The 15,108-nt window shown below is 35.3% G+C and overlaps 1 protein-coding gene and 1 long non-coding RNA gene across 2 annotated transcripts in view; one reads left to right on the top strand and one right to left on the bottom strand.

Moving 5' to 3' along the window:
• Positions 1-15,108, top strand: part of ANK2 (ankyrin 2) — a 355,178-nt gene that overhangs the window by 205,251 nt on the left and 134,819 nt on the right. The window contains 5 exon segments of the mRNA XM_021100703.1: positions 2,760-2,945; positions 3,390-3,413; positions 6,487-6,585; positions 7,770-7,868; positions 14,825-14,923. Coding sequence (XP_020956362.1) covers positions 2,760-2,945; positions 3,390-3,413; positions 6,487-6,585; positions 7,770-7,868; positions 14,825-14,923 — 507 coding nt within the window.
• LOC110261983 overlaps positions 2,910-15,108 on the bottom strand; it is a 55,231-nt gene continuing 43,032 nt past the window's right edge. The window contains exons 2-3 of the long non-coding RNA XR_002346436.1: positions 4,714-4,873; positions 2,910-2,996 (exon numbers count right to left, since the gene is read on the bottom strand). This is a non-coding gene — a long non-coding RNA (uncharacterized LOC110261983). The remainder of the gene's footprint in view (positions 2,997-4,713; positions 4,874-15,108) is intronic.

Here is a 15,108-nt window from a genome sequence, read left to right as displayed (position 1 = left end):
ATTAATTCCACACCACCGATCCTAATGGTTATCAAGAAATACACATATGGAAAAATCTTTGCATGTTCCCTTTTAGTCTGTCATTCTGTAAATGAATACATCCTCACGGGGCTATATAGTTGATTACTATTTGATTTTTTTTAAGTGTATGAAAACTGGTTAAGCAATAATTTTTTTTCAATGCATTATTTTTTTTCTACTATACAGCATGGTGACCCAGTTATACATACATGTATACATTCTTTTTTCTCACACTATCATGCTCCATCTTAAGTGACCAGACATAGTTCCCAGTGCTACACAGCAGGATCTCATTGCTAATCCATTCCAAAGGCAATAGTCTGCATCTATTAACCCCAAGCTCCCCAATCCATCCCACTCCCTCCTCCTCCCCCTTGGCAACCACAAGTCTATTCTCCAAGTCCATGATTTTCTTTTCTGTGGAAAGGTTCATTTGTGCCATGTATTAGATTCCAGATATAAGTGATATCATATGGCATTTTAGGGTGTGTTACTAATACCTTCTGTAGTCATGAGTATATATACGTAAAGATACCTTGAACCCATTAGTAGACTTGCAAAAATTAATTGCTAATTAAGACATAGTAACCACTTTAAAAATCAGATAATTGGGAGATCATTCAATATGGCAATGAAACTCATGTTTGAAAAGAAATAACGCTATGAAATTTCCCATAATGGTAGCAATTAGCATTGGTAAATAAATGGTGAAAAATGAAGCTACTGAATTTTAATGTAGGTTTCCTTTTCATAGGGTTCGTTGCGGTACTTGAAAAAGCCCTTCTCCCATGAAGTGTAGATTAGAATGAAATCCATGTGGTGGAGATCCAAAGTGAAATTCTCTGAAGGGAGTTCTCTGTCCCTCCAGTACCATTTTTCTAATTCTCTACTCCCTCCCTTCTTTCTGAGTGTTACCAAAATTAGAGGCTAAAAACTTTTAAATTAGCTTCTGTACTGTCAGCAAATGCCTTGTCTCTAAGAAAAAATAAAGCTCACGTTCTTTTAATATAAACTCACACTGTGTAGCAAGGGTGAATCAGATGAAACATGCATAAGATAATGAGCCCCTTCTTTCCTCCTTCACAGAAGGCTTAATTTGTGCCAAAAAAGCTCTAAATTTAGGCCACTATCTTTCCTCTTACAGCTCTGTGCTTTACTCTTCCACTCCATGAAGTAATGTTTATTTAAAATTTAATTCTACTTTTAAAAATCCAATCCTTATTGTGGTAGTGCATATATAATAACATTTGAGGGAAATGATTTTCCCTCTGAAGTCTACAGTTACCTTTTAAAAAATTATTGTTGAAAACAAAGAGAAGATTATCACACGAAGTGAAGTAAGTCAGAAAGAGAAAGAAGATGCCACATGATATCACTTATACGTGCAATCTAAAATACGGCACAAATGAACATATCTACAAAGCAGAAATAGACTCACAACCGTGGAGAACTGACCTGTGGTTGGCAAGGTAGGAGGAGGGAGTGGGTTGGACTGGGAACTTGAGGTTAGTAGATGCAAACTATTACATTCAAACTGGATAAACAAACAAGGACCTACTGTGTAGCACAGGGAAATATATCCAATCTCCTGGGATAGACTGGATGGAAAAGAATATTAAAAAGAATAGAGTATGACTGAGTCACTTTGTTCTAAAGCAGAGTTTGGTACAGCATTGTAAATCAACCATACTTTAGTTTTAAAAAATTTAAAAGAAGAATGGAATAGTTAGATGAGAGTAACTTGCCATTGTCTCTAGAATACAATCATTAGCTGCATCATCAAATTGTCCTCATCTCTTCTCTCTGTTAATGGAAACATCTAACTCTGAGACTTGTGCTCAAGCTTTTGTGAATTAAGGGGAGGGGGGTTCACATAAACAGAGCCATGTATATATATTTTTAATTTTAAATTTAAAAAAATTTTTTTAACTTATTTGCCACCTTTCCATTAACTGAATACTTGTTTCTAGAGCGAAAACATGACTTCCAAATTTTCTAGCATGGTCATACATCTACGCCCTAACACTCCTCTAACTTTGATAACCTGTGCTATTATTTCTTATTGCTTCTTAGGTTTCAGTTTGAAAGGGTGTTTTTTTTTTTAACCTTTCTTAACACTTATGATTTTATATCTAAGTGATTTAAATACTATAAAATTCACCTTAGTGCAAAATTAGTTAGCCTTATTTGCCAAAGAACTTAGATCATATTATGTCCCAAATTTCCCTAATTATTGGGTGACACACCATTCCATTCACAGTTGTTACTGACTTCCCTAATCAATACAGAGACATTTAGCAACTTGCCGAGTTAATCACATAATTTATGCCCCTGTCTTGGCTACCCTATCTTTCATTCTGCGTCAGACTTGGTCTCCATTGTTTCTATCCTTCCCACGTTGTTCTTTCCATAAGTAGGCATTACTTGGGGTTGGTCGTCAGTTTTACTTTCACATTCTAAACATATTTGAGCACATGCTGTGTGCAGTATGGCTTTGTTAGGACATGCAGATGTTGTAAAAATGTATCTAATAGAAAATTCAAAAACAATCGGATAAAGCCAGTGCATAGTATAACACATGGCTATAGTTTGCATGCGTCTTCACAGTAATTAATCAATCCTTGGGTTTTTCCTGTCCATCTTAATCATTAATTTGAAAATGAGATGCATCGATTCTTGGAGTTGAATCCCAGGCTTCCAAAAATTGCTGAGAGCTTCTTTTTCTTCTATTTTACCAGGATGGCTTCACGCCCCTCGCGGTGGCCCTCCAGCAAGGACACAACCAGGCGGTGGCCATCCTCTTGGAGAATGACACCAAAGGGAAGGTGCGGCTGCCAGCTCTGCATATTGCAGCGAGGAAAGATGACACCAAATCTGCCGCACTCCTGCTTCAGAACGATCACAATGCTGACGTACAATCCAAGGTAAAAGCTAAACACACTGGGGAAAGGAACTCTTCGGCTGCCAGATTCCTCCTGGGGGATGACAAAGAAGTAGGCCGTGGTGATAATGCAAAATTACTTCTGGTCATCAAAAGAGCTAAATTCCTTTCAGAGGTATTTCAGAAAAAAGGGGGACTGTCTGTTGGGTACAGTAATAAAGCAAAACAAAAGATAATTTTCTTTAAAAGATGAGGTTCAGCTTTTTAGACATCTGCTTATTTATTCTATTTATGGTAAAAAGAATAATAGAAACCGAACTGGAAAGATGCAACCGTATTGTCTAGTGTTACGGATGTCTTTTCTCGGTAGAATTGGTCTTGGCATGCTGGAAGCGTGTGTTCAATTGCAGATACAGCAGACTGATTGTTTCCTTAATTTTGCACTGTGTAATATCTTCCCTCTTTTTCCCACACAACACTGCTTCAGATGATGGTGAATAGGACAACCGAGGTACTGTATTGTGGTTATGCTGAAATATACCTTCTTTTTATTTATTTTATTTTTTCCCCACTTAGAATAAATGCTCACTAATTTATACTAATGGTTGGAACTTTCATTGCTAGGAAATTGATTTGGAAACTTTGACCATAATTAAGGCAAATGGATAAATCAAAAATTTAATACAGCATATGTTTGAAGCATTATTTAATCAGTGGAACTCTTTAAATAGCTTATTAGAGGAGGGCATGAAACAAGACTCTTCCATAATATATATTTTGCTAAGTGAGCTTTATGATTAACTTTTTGCCAGTAAGAGATGTGACTCCTTCTCTTAATGAGAATTCTCAGGTTAGAGTTTAGTGAAATGTAATTTAAGGAGGTTTCTCTGCTACTATTTTATCCTTTTATTTAAGTGCAGTTGCCCCTTTTGTTTTCTGTATTTTTTTTTAGCATATTGTATATAATTAGTAATGATATTGAGCATGTCATGAGCCAAGCATTTGCTTTTATCTTGTTATCTTACAATAGTTGTCAGGAAATCATCTATTCTCCACATACCTAAATAGGTCCCATCAATCAACAAAATCAACAAGGACATTTGGTTCAGAAGCTTCTGTGTGTGTGTGTGTGTGTGTGTGTGTGTGTGTGTGTGTGTCTGTCTGTGTGTGTGTCTGTCTGTCTGTCTGTCTGTCTGTCTGTGTCTGTGTGTGGGGAGGGTTTCTCTTTGACTATTGCTACCAAAAGGCACTAACATAAACATTGTTGAAAGTTTATTATAAAAACTGACCTCTACGCAGAGGCAAGTGACTGCTTGTGTAGGTTGATTTTCACTTTGCTGAGGGGATTCTTTAGACTAACATCTCATATGATCAGTGAGTTGTGAACCTCTGGGGGTTCTGAGGATTCACACTTAATGTTCACCAAGAGTAATGTATTTCTGAAACTAATATCCTGCCTATTAACAAATTTACCCATTGAGATGTGAATATTCTTGAATTATTCATATCATTTCTTCTGTTCCATATTTGTGTATGGAACTTAGGTCAGAGATTTTTTTTTTTGAAGGCCCAACTACTTAGTGAAATTGCTCAAGACCGGAATCATTCACATTGATATCTGAATTACTGATTTTAATACCTTTCATTTTTACCTGATTTTTGGTAATTGTTTTAAATACATTTTTGAAAGCAGCATGGGCTTTAATAATCATTATGCTAAAAGCAGCAGTTTGAGTTAGATACATATTGAGTTAGAAATATTTCTTCAAGGACAGTAGAATAACAAAGAGAGAGAAACCCTCCATCCATACCTAGTCCTGTAAGGTGACCTGAGCCTCCCACTTCCATGTTAATCAGGGAGAAGTTCCTCTCAGGGGCTTAGACCAGCCTCATGTTGATCCAGCAGTCACAGCCTGAGGCATCACCATGGATTTTCAATGAGGTTGTGTCAGACGATAAATTAGTTTATTTCTGCACATGGGAAAAATAATATTATTATACTTGCGTAATTCAAAAATGATTCATCAGCAACCACTATGTTTATCTGAAATTAAATTGTAACTTGAATAACAGATGCATATTCAGGATATGACTGGGTGACAGGAAATATCAAGATAAAAATGAAAAACATCTAGTCAATTATTTCCTAAAATATTAAAGTTTGACATCTTATAAAATAACAGCCAGGTTGTAGGCTGATTTTTTTCCTCTATATTGACATGAATATTTGGCACCATGTAGACACAAAGTAAAAATATCGTGACCACAAGTCTAGGATTTGGATTGATAGTTCCTATTCTTCTTTTGTGTCTTGCTTCACTACAGTCAGAAATTATTTGCAGCTAATTTGGCTGGTAGCACAGAGGAATTTCTGTTACCTAAGGTATCTGAATGCTTATTTAGGCCATTTTTGAAACAAAAATCACCAAAGCCCATAAATTAGGTGAATAGAAAAATAGTGGTTGTGCTTTATTAATGTTCTTTAAAAACAATATTATTTATATCAAAGTTCATTTTAAACAAAAAAGAACAATACATAATAACCTCAGCACTGCAGGATTTGATATCTAGTTTTACAGGAGCCGTCTTTATTGTTTCTATAATCTTTCATTAAGCAATGAAAATTATGGAAAGCAAGAATAATACATCTTTTCATACTTTAATAAGAAAAGAATTAATATTCTTCTATTGTGAAAATGGCAAACATTTCTAGCTAAATTTTCTTTAGAAAAAGAAATGAAGGGAAATATGCTTTTCTTCCATTAAAGACTTGCAGGCTAATTTAAAAAATATTCCAAGAGTAAACAGATTCTAATGCCATATAATATGTGATTTAACTTGCTTATTTTATTTTATATCAATCTTATTTTACTGATAAAATTTGATGTAATTAACATTCAAAATTGGATTCCACTTACATTCATTTTGATCCCAACTATACTGTTTAATTTTTGTCTTTTTAACTTTCATTATAACAGGAAAGTCTGGCTAAACACAGTTGTTAAAGAGGATAGAAATATAAAGACAGTGTAAATGAAGTGGGATAAACTGTACATCCTCTCTAAAAGTTTCTCAATATTTTCATAGTTCTGAAGATACAACACCAACCAATGCTGTTTTTCATTATCTAAAAAAAGCCCAAACCAAAAACCAGACCAAAAAAAGGGGGGGGATTTTGAGTTGTCTCTGGGAAAAAAAAAAATTGTATTCATAATTATGTTAATTTTGTAGCCAAAATTGTGTTGTTTAATCATATTCTATTTTGCTCCAAAGCTAAGCCAGCTCAAGAAACATGGCTTTACATAAGCAGCAAATCTTATAAATAGATAAATCGTTAAGGTAGTTAGAAATAATGTTGCCAAGAAATGTAGGATATCTATTTACTTATTTATATGTTGACCTTTTTACCACTAAACGTAAATAAAAGCACTAAAACTTGAAGTCTTCTTAAAGCATTTATTATCTGAATTGCATCGTTTGTATATTATGTAGATGATTATCATGTAGTTTCCTCCACTAATCTAGTAGTTCAACATACAGAGGTGAAATGCTTTACCAACTGTTATTTTCTTTGCTTTCCACAGAGTGGTTTCACCCCTTTGCACATCGCCGCCCACTATGGAAACGTCAACGTGGCCACTCTTCTTTTAAACCGGGGAGCTGCTGTGGACTTCACAGCCAGGGTATGGATTCAAATAGTCTCTCATTTTAGATAGCGGTCAATGGGCATTTTAAAGTAAAAATTAACAACAAGAAAAATGTTGTTTTTCTTCTGTTACCTGGATCTGTCTGGGCAGGGGATATTAGATTTTCCATTTTTTCCCTTTAAATCACAGGAAGTCATCACAGCTCAACAAGTGAAAAATAAGAATGTGTAAATTCACGTGCACGCACATCGTTTGCAATAAGGAGGATGTCAGTTCTGACATCAGTTTGAGCAGTTACATTTAAAGATCACATCATGAGTCATGAATGAGCAGTTTCGAGTGGATAAAAAAATTAAACTGTTAAAATACTAAGTATAGAATGTGTAAGTCCATTTATACTGTGTCTTAGTGATTATAGGGCATACAATTTGATAGGGTTTTTTTTTAATGAATTGAGAATTTGCTCATATGAAGAGTCTTATCAAAATAATAAGACACCATGTTGTGTTATATATGTTTAAGGGTATGCTTTTATTAGAAAGAAGTCACATGCATGAATTATAAAATTGTCAGTAAATGCAATACTTGAGTTCAAAATAAAAAAATACCAACAAATCAGGTGTTTATCCTTGACATAATGATGATATGCAGTAGTCAGTAAGAGAAATGCATGTAATTCATGTATATGGTATTTTTGTCCTTAGAAGTCTTCTGCACTGAAACTATGTTGAGCTCTTTTCAAGTTTTTCACACTGAATTATTCTGAAGCTGTTTTTAAGAATAATTCTTCCGTTGAGTATTGATAGGCATATGTGTATTTTATTTTTAAGCACAGGAAACTTTCAGATCCCAGAAGCTTTAACTGCATGGGTGTTGTAATAAGAAAGATAGACTTTAGAGCTCTATTCTAGGTAGGATCTGAAATGTTGTTTCTATTATGCAAATCTGCTCCCTGGTCTCTTGACTGTGATGTGTACATTCAGAACCTATGTTGTGGTTACTGACTTAGTTATGCAGTTTCCTTCCGGTTTTCATGCTCTATCGTGTTTTGTGGTTTGTGTGCTTTTTTGTTCCTTAAAAATCAAAAGCATTGAACCTGAAGAAACCTTGGATAAAATTACAAAATAGGTCCCAGTCTCCTTCGTGCTCTTTAACACAAAGGCATCACCATTATGCCTGGCCATACCCAACATGCTCTTGTTTGGTCTTTCCATGTATAGAATGGAATCACTCCTCTGCATGTGGCTTCCAAAAGGGGAAACACAAACATGGTGAAGCTCTTACTGGATCGTGGTGGTCAGATTGATGCTAAAACTAGGGTGAGTGTCTCTGTTCTTTCAATTTCCTACCATGATTATTTTTTGTATTCTTTTAGCAGGCACTTTAAAAACCAATCCTTAAACAATGCATTTTCAAGGAAATTGCTTTCTTGGATTTGATTTAAACCTCATACAATATTTAGAGGTTTCACACTGCAAAGTGGAATTAATATTTGCTCATAAGTGCTCGGAGAAACAAAATGCTAGCTCCTCAATGACATAGTTTTTCAAGTCCTCATTTATTGATTTTCTGGGAACAAAGATCAAAGGTTGAAATTACTCACCTCTGATTCGGCTAGTTTTAAATATCAAACCCCCAAACTCATTAGCATGTATTAAACTATGAGAAAGTTTGGATAGATATGAGTATGTGGATTTTATATAAAATATTTTAATACATGCTGAAAATCTTTTGCCTCCAACTTTTCAATTCCTAAATCATTTTTAAGTGGTTATGCTATATGGACCTGAGCAGAAGATATCCTATGATGCCAATGGGAAACAGTTATTATGTTGCATTTTTACTCATGTCAACTGGGTAAGAGGCAGCGCCCTTTCATTTGTTTCAAACTTGTTGAGTAAAATATAGTTCTGAGTTTCTGTGCACTCCCAACAAATAGATAATAAGGTAGGCAGGACAATACAATTGTTGAACATTCAGATTCTGAAGGCAGACAACCTGATTTCAAATCCTACTTCTGCTGCTTACTAGCTGGATGATACTGGCAGTTTACTCATCTTCTCTGAGCTTAGGCTAATACCACCTTCTTCATAGGGTTGTGTGAGAATCAGCTCTTGGGTATTTTTTAAAGGGGGTAAGTAAATTACTTAGCTACTCATAATTTTTTATATTACTGAAATTATGTGCAGTTACTTGCTTAACTTTAAATTTGTACTTCAATATTAACTCTTTGGAGTAGATTTGATCAATCATAGACTTAAGCAAAACTCTGAACATTTCTATTACTAAAAATTTTGAAATATATGGTGAAAGAAGTCTATAGAAGGTGGTGAATAGAATACATCCCTAGCAATATTTTATCTTCACTTTGTTTAATTCTGGGACTTTACATTCTCATAGTCCAAGGAATAAGGATCCATTCAAGTTGCTTTGCAAATCTTGAGGCTAACAAATATTTTGTTTAATAAGCCTTATCATCTTTGAGCTTCTAGAAACTACATCAGTCCTAGATTATACATTTTAGTTTTTAATGACCTCAGTTCCTAATCTCTTTTCTCTAAGACATGTAGTTCAGAGCACCTGTGTCATATTATCATGTAGGAGTTCTGGATTGGTTTGCTTTGTCTGTCAAGATCTTTGTTGTGGTGTCCAGCGTCTTTGCATTAGAGTTTTATGTGCTTCCTACCCTTTGTTTTGGATGTGTCTTAAGGATGCACATTGCTCCTATTAGTGATTTTCTGGAGCACTCATTCATTATTGAGCCCATTGACTTTGTTCTTATTGATCATGACAATATTTGCTTTCTACCTTAAAAGATGCTCTGGTTTGAATCTCCTGTATACATCTCCTATGTACATAAACAGTTTAAAAGTCTATTTGCAAATGGGCATTGCTTTTTCATGGAAAGAATACTAAGAAATGGATAGAAATGGATTCTTATGCTAGTTCTGCTAGTAACTAATTGTTTTTGAGCAAGTTAACAATGAAGTGTAAGCCTTGGTTTCTTCTTTTTGAAGGGAATATTTGGAATCTATTTCATCCAGTTTAGCTTTTAGATGTATCAAATATCAAATAAACAGAATTTCATTCAAGAACTTACAAAGTGAAAATAGATTTTCTAGTTGTATACATTGTACAGACATTCTGTTCATTTCTTCGTTTTTAATGTCTTTTTAAATTGAAATATAGTTGATTTACAATGTGTTAATTTCTGCTGTACATCAAAGTGATTCAATTATATATGCATGTGTATTTTTTTTTCATAATCTTTTCCATTATGGTTTATTACAGAGTATTGAATATAGCTCCCTGTGCTATACAGTAAGACCTTGTTGTTTATCCATTCTACATGTAGTAGTTGGTAGCTGCTAACCTCAGATTTCCAACAAATAATCATTGTATTCCTACTGGGTGCTATGAACCCTAGAAATACAGCAGTTAATAAGACAGAGTAGATTCCTGTATTTAGAGATGTAAATAAACTGAACCCAAAAGATTAGGTTAGCAGTGTACTTTAAGTTTTAGTAATCAGCTCTTCAAAAAAATAAAATAAAAACCTTTGATTTGTAACCTTTGCCTTTGCTGATTTCCATGGTATAAATACTTTCATACTTTCATCATGGCCAGTTAGAGCTACCAATGTGGTATCCATGAATGCAGAATTGGGAAAAGATTTGCAAAGAACAGACTCACTAGTTTGTCCAGACTGGTTTCAGTGCACGCCAAGGTCAGTCACAACATTGGAAGGTGGCACTGAGATTTTCCTTGTTAGTGAAAATACTTCCTTATATCTAAGGAGTAGGATTTTAAAGGCAGTGAGGTTCATTTGGCTACCGCTATCAGATTTATCGATGTATATCATTCTTACCAAAAGTAAAATCAAGTAGGAGGTAAATACCGAAATCCAGGACTGTGATCTGGAATTGGAAGGCCAATTCTGGGACTAAAATATTTGATTACTAAAGGAATCAGGTTTGATTTTTCTTCTGTCCTTTAAAAATATATTTTAAAATAAAAAATGCTATACTTTGACTATCTTTGTAGATAATACATTGAGCTTCTATATATGGAATTTTAAAAAATATTAATATTATTCTTTTTCTATCATTTTTATCAATTTGTCCTAGCAGTCAAATTAACATAAACATTTTGCATTTAGTATATTTCATCAAAAATTTTCCCTTGGTCTTATTTTCTCACTTATAAGGTTTTCCTTATTTGGAAAAACGCAAACTACATAGAGGCTTTGGGGTGATTTAAAAAAATCATACCCACAGTTTCTCCCCCACTTAAACCAGCACTGTGTCAATCACTGAGACATTCTGCATCTCATTGGCATTTTCATCATCGACTAAAATCTAGTGTGAAATTCTGAGACATTTTCACCAGTGCCCAGGGTTTCTGGTATCTGAAGAAAAAAAAAAAATCTCATTTTAATGTTAAAACAGAAACTTTATAGCTAGTTAAATAATGATATTACTAATCAGGTTTTATTAAAGCCATTTTTCTTTTTAATTTTTAAACTTATTTATTATTTAAATATGGAGATACTTCATGTAAGGATTATGGTTAAAAATTGAAATACGTATTTCAATGCAAACAATAAAAGTATACAAAAAACATTAAGGGGTGATGAATGGAAATCAGTACATCAAAAAAAAGGATCACCCTTGCTACTTGTTATTAGAAGGAATAATTAAAGTAATAACAATAGTTGCTATCAATTGTCATAGGCACATGGCGTTCTAGGCACTTGCTTAAGTACTCTACGAATATCGTCTTATTCATCTTCCTAACAACTTATGAAGTATGGATTATTTTCTTGTTGAGAAAATAGGAAGGTCTCCATTTGAGAAATGAGACTATCAATGGTAAAAATGAGTTTCAGAGGAGGTAAATATTTTACCTAAGACACACAGCTTAGTGATTAGCAGAGCCTATATTAACACACAGACTTCAGGATACATTGCTGAAAGAATAATCTAAGCTGAGAGGGAGGAGAGGAAAAGATAAGAGAAAATGGTTGTAAGGAGCTCATGCTGTGGGTTACCAGCTAGATAAATGGTATCTCTCTAATGTTGGTTGATCTTCCCTTTTAAGAATTACTGACGTCATGATGTGATATGGTATCTCAGCTACAGTAGTTGAACTGATTCCAGCGAAGAAAAAAAGAGAACCCAGAGAAAGGGACTCTGGAGGGAGGAAAAAATTGTAACCTTTAAACACAGTATTAAGAATTTAAGTTTAAAAAAAGTAAAAAGTAATTTAAGTTTAAACATCTTGAATACAAAACCTCCATAAGATTTTTTTTTTTTTCAACAGTGAGATACTGTACTCTGTGGGAAATACCCCAGATCTACCCAGATTGAGCATGTTGGGCAACTTGGATTTGATACAATTCACACATCCTTTATAAGGGCAGATAAATTATATCACTAAAATGTACTATTTAGAACCAATTATTTAATCCTTATTATTCCTTGATATTCTTGTGGGTTTACCAAGTGTTCTCCATATTTTCCTGGTGTTCTGAGAGTATTTTGGAGGTTTCAACATACTTACACAATAAATATTTCACATCTATGGAAAGCAATACTCTGCCTTTTCCAAAAATGAATTAAGGCAGCATCCCTTCATCTTTCAAACAAGGCTAGAAGTTACATAGGGTAAGAAAAAGCACCCTTAATTTATGTATTGTGACTCAGCTTCAGAGGGATTCGTGATGGCTGATCCGAGACTCACATCCAGAGCTCTGTGATTACAGAGCCTACACCCTGGACCGTTGTGCGTCATTCCTTCATTTGTTGTGTTGGATTTCTTAAATTCTAGATCTCAGTGAAGCCCCCACCAAGAATATGTTTGAGAAGTCAAGCTATATCTAGTTGCTGTTTAACTTATATAGCAACTAATGCTCTGTCTTCAACTACAGGGTACTGACACCAAGATCCAAAAGTGTTACCATCTTAATCACTTTGCCTGCACAGTTTCTCTTTTAAGCTCCTCTCAGGCAAACTTTAAAATAACTTGGCATCTCAACTACAGTAGTTACATACTTTTTTTTTTTTTCCTGAAATGACAGTCTTTTCATGCTAATTCCCAGATACCCAAAACTGCAACATCTGTTTTGGTTGTTTAATATCTTCATGATGGTTAAATAAATTTATTGAAGCCAAGAATAATTATCAATCAAGGTCCTAGCTGAAAACAGAGGGCACACTCAAATTTGATAATTTGAATAGAGACTATTAGAGGCCCTATTTATAAAATTGTGGCTGGACTGAAGGGGAGGCACAAGGAATAGTGGGGTATCTCTAGGGCTGGTAAGAGCAGGAGCCATCACCACTCATAGACCTGAAAGGTAAGAATTGGAAGAGCCCTTCAAAGGAGAGTATTGTGTAGAGAAGGCTGTTTTGGCAAGAGTGTAACCTTATACAAAGAGTCCCAGGCAGACCTAGGAGATCCTTCAGGGAGATGCTTCCATATCTTCCTGTGTATCCCACTGGCTAAACCAACCAAAAGCCAAGGGGCAAGATGGCCCATCAGTACAATCTAAGGTGATCAGACCAGCCATGCAAAACAGTGAGAAGAGTGGAGCAGGGACCTGGAAAGGCAAATGGAAGATAGCTAGCTTAGAAATTCCAGAATGTTGGATCAAGAAGAGTGTTGTAATCCAGATGAATTTTATTTATTAGGAGGAAAGCATATCTCTGGGTTCAGAGATATAATTCTGGAAGCAAAGACACAAAAACTAGGCTGATAGAGGTCTGGATAAATCAGAGCTTCTAAAGGCCTCTTAAGTGTTTGTCATCCCTCATTTTCCTGACCACTAGCTACCTTCTTAGCCTCTTTCCCTGTAGCAATCTTTAATTTTTCCTCTTAAGCTTGAAATCACCAATTAATTTACGTACTCAGGGCTTTATTTTCTCTCACTTCTTGACCATTATTTTTATATTGTACCTCATATTTCCCAACTGCTACTTTTTGGCCATGCCACCCTAAAGAGAAAGAAAACCAAAAAGACAGAGAGTTTTTAGAGATTGCTCCACAATCTGAAACTACCCAGGAAATATCAAATATCAAGGTCAGAATGTTTTGTAACTAGCGTAACATATATTGTGCCATAATCCCATGCTATTTTAATGCTATTTATTGATAATAAATTTTTTTGAGAAATAATTATGTAGTTAGTAAAATGATGAAAAATATGAGTGGAAACCTTTAGAAGAATGTAAAAAAAAAAAAAGGCCTTTCCCTTTTATGAGCCTTGGGGAGCATTTTTGGAGAATTTATGAAAATAGTGACAATTCAAGAGAAGGTAGATGGACGTATTAGATTAAGAAGACTTTTTAGGTGATGTGTCGTTACCACCAAAATGAAAATAGTATAACAATATAATCTCTGGCAATGGCTCCAGGGAAGAAAGGCTTTCAAGTTCAACAAGCACAGCACACTTGGCATTCCCATCTACATTGAGCCTCCATGTGTGGGGTCTGTTGATCTCTCCCTCTTTTTTTTTTTTTTTTTTTTTTTGTCTTTTTAGCTATTTCTTGGGTGGCTCCCACGGCATATGGAGGTTCCCAGGCTAGGGATCGAGTAGGAGCTGTAGCCACCGGCCTACGCCAGAGCCACAGCAACGCGGGATCCGAGCTGCGTCTGTGACCTACACCACAGCTCACGGCAACGCTGGATCGTCAACCCACTGAGGAAAGGAGGGATCGAACCCACCACCTCATGGTTCCTAGTCGGATTCGTTAACCACTGCACCAGGACGGGAACTCCTCTCCCTCTTTCTCTTTTGTCTTTGCCTTTCTCTTCCTCTTTCTTGCTCTATGTCAAGGTCTCTCTGCCTTGTTTTCTCTATTACTCTTCTTCTCTATCATTTAACTGATAGCAGTTCTATTACTGCTCTACTAAATCACTAGGACTGAGTTTAAGAAACTCTATCTTCAAGGTGGCAATAGATGCACTCTTGTGGGGGGCGGGGTTGGTTTGTTTTTTGTAGTGGTTTTTTTTTGTTGTTTTGTTTTGTTTTGTCTTTTTAGGGCTGTAGCTGCAGCATATGGATGTTTCCAGGCTAGGGGTCAAATCTGATCTGAGGATCCGACCTGTGTCTGTGACCTACACCACAGCGGCAACGTCAGATCCTTAACCCACTGAGAGAGGCCAGGGATCTAACCTCCATCCTTGTGGATACTAGTTGGGTTCATTACCACTATTTTTTGTTTGTTTTATTTTTTTAAGCAAACTCAGGCCTAACCTTTCATTCTTTTGGCAGGATGGGTTGACACCCCTTCATTGTGCTGCAAGAAGTGGACATGACCAAGTGGTGGAGCTTCTGCTGGAGAGGGGGGCTCCCTTGTTGGCAAGGACGAAGGTGGGTCATGAGTAAGAAGGGATCAAAACGTATTCAAAATGTATTTAATTGAAGTATAGTTCATTTAAAATGTGTTAATTTCTACTATGCATCAAAGTGATTGTTATACATAATATACATTCTTCTTTATATTCTTTTCCATTAAAGATATTTTTTGATAATTTCTATTCTTCTTGAAATCAAAG

The sequence above is a fragment of the Sus scrofa genome, chromosome 8 (genome assembly GCF_000003025.6).
Source record: "Sus scrofa isolate TJ Tabasco breed Duroc chromosome 8, Sscrofa11.1, whole genome shotgun sequence".
In the NCBI taxonomy this organism is placed as follows: domain Eukaryota; kingdom Metazoa; phylum Chordata; class Mammalia; order Artiodactyla; family Suidae; genus Sus; species Sus scrofa.
This window is presented reverse-complemented; position numbering and strand designations above follow the sequence as displayed.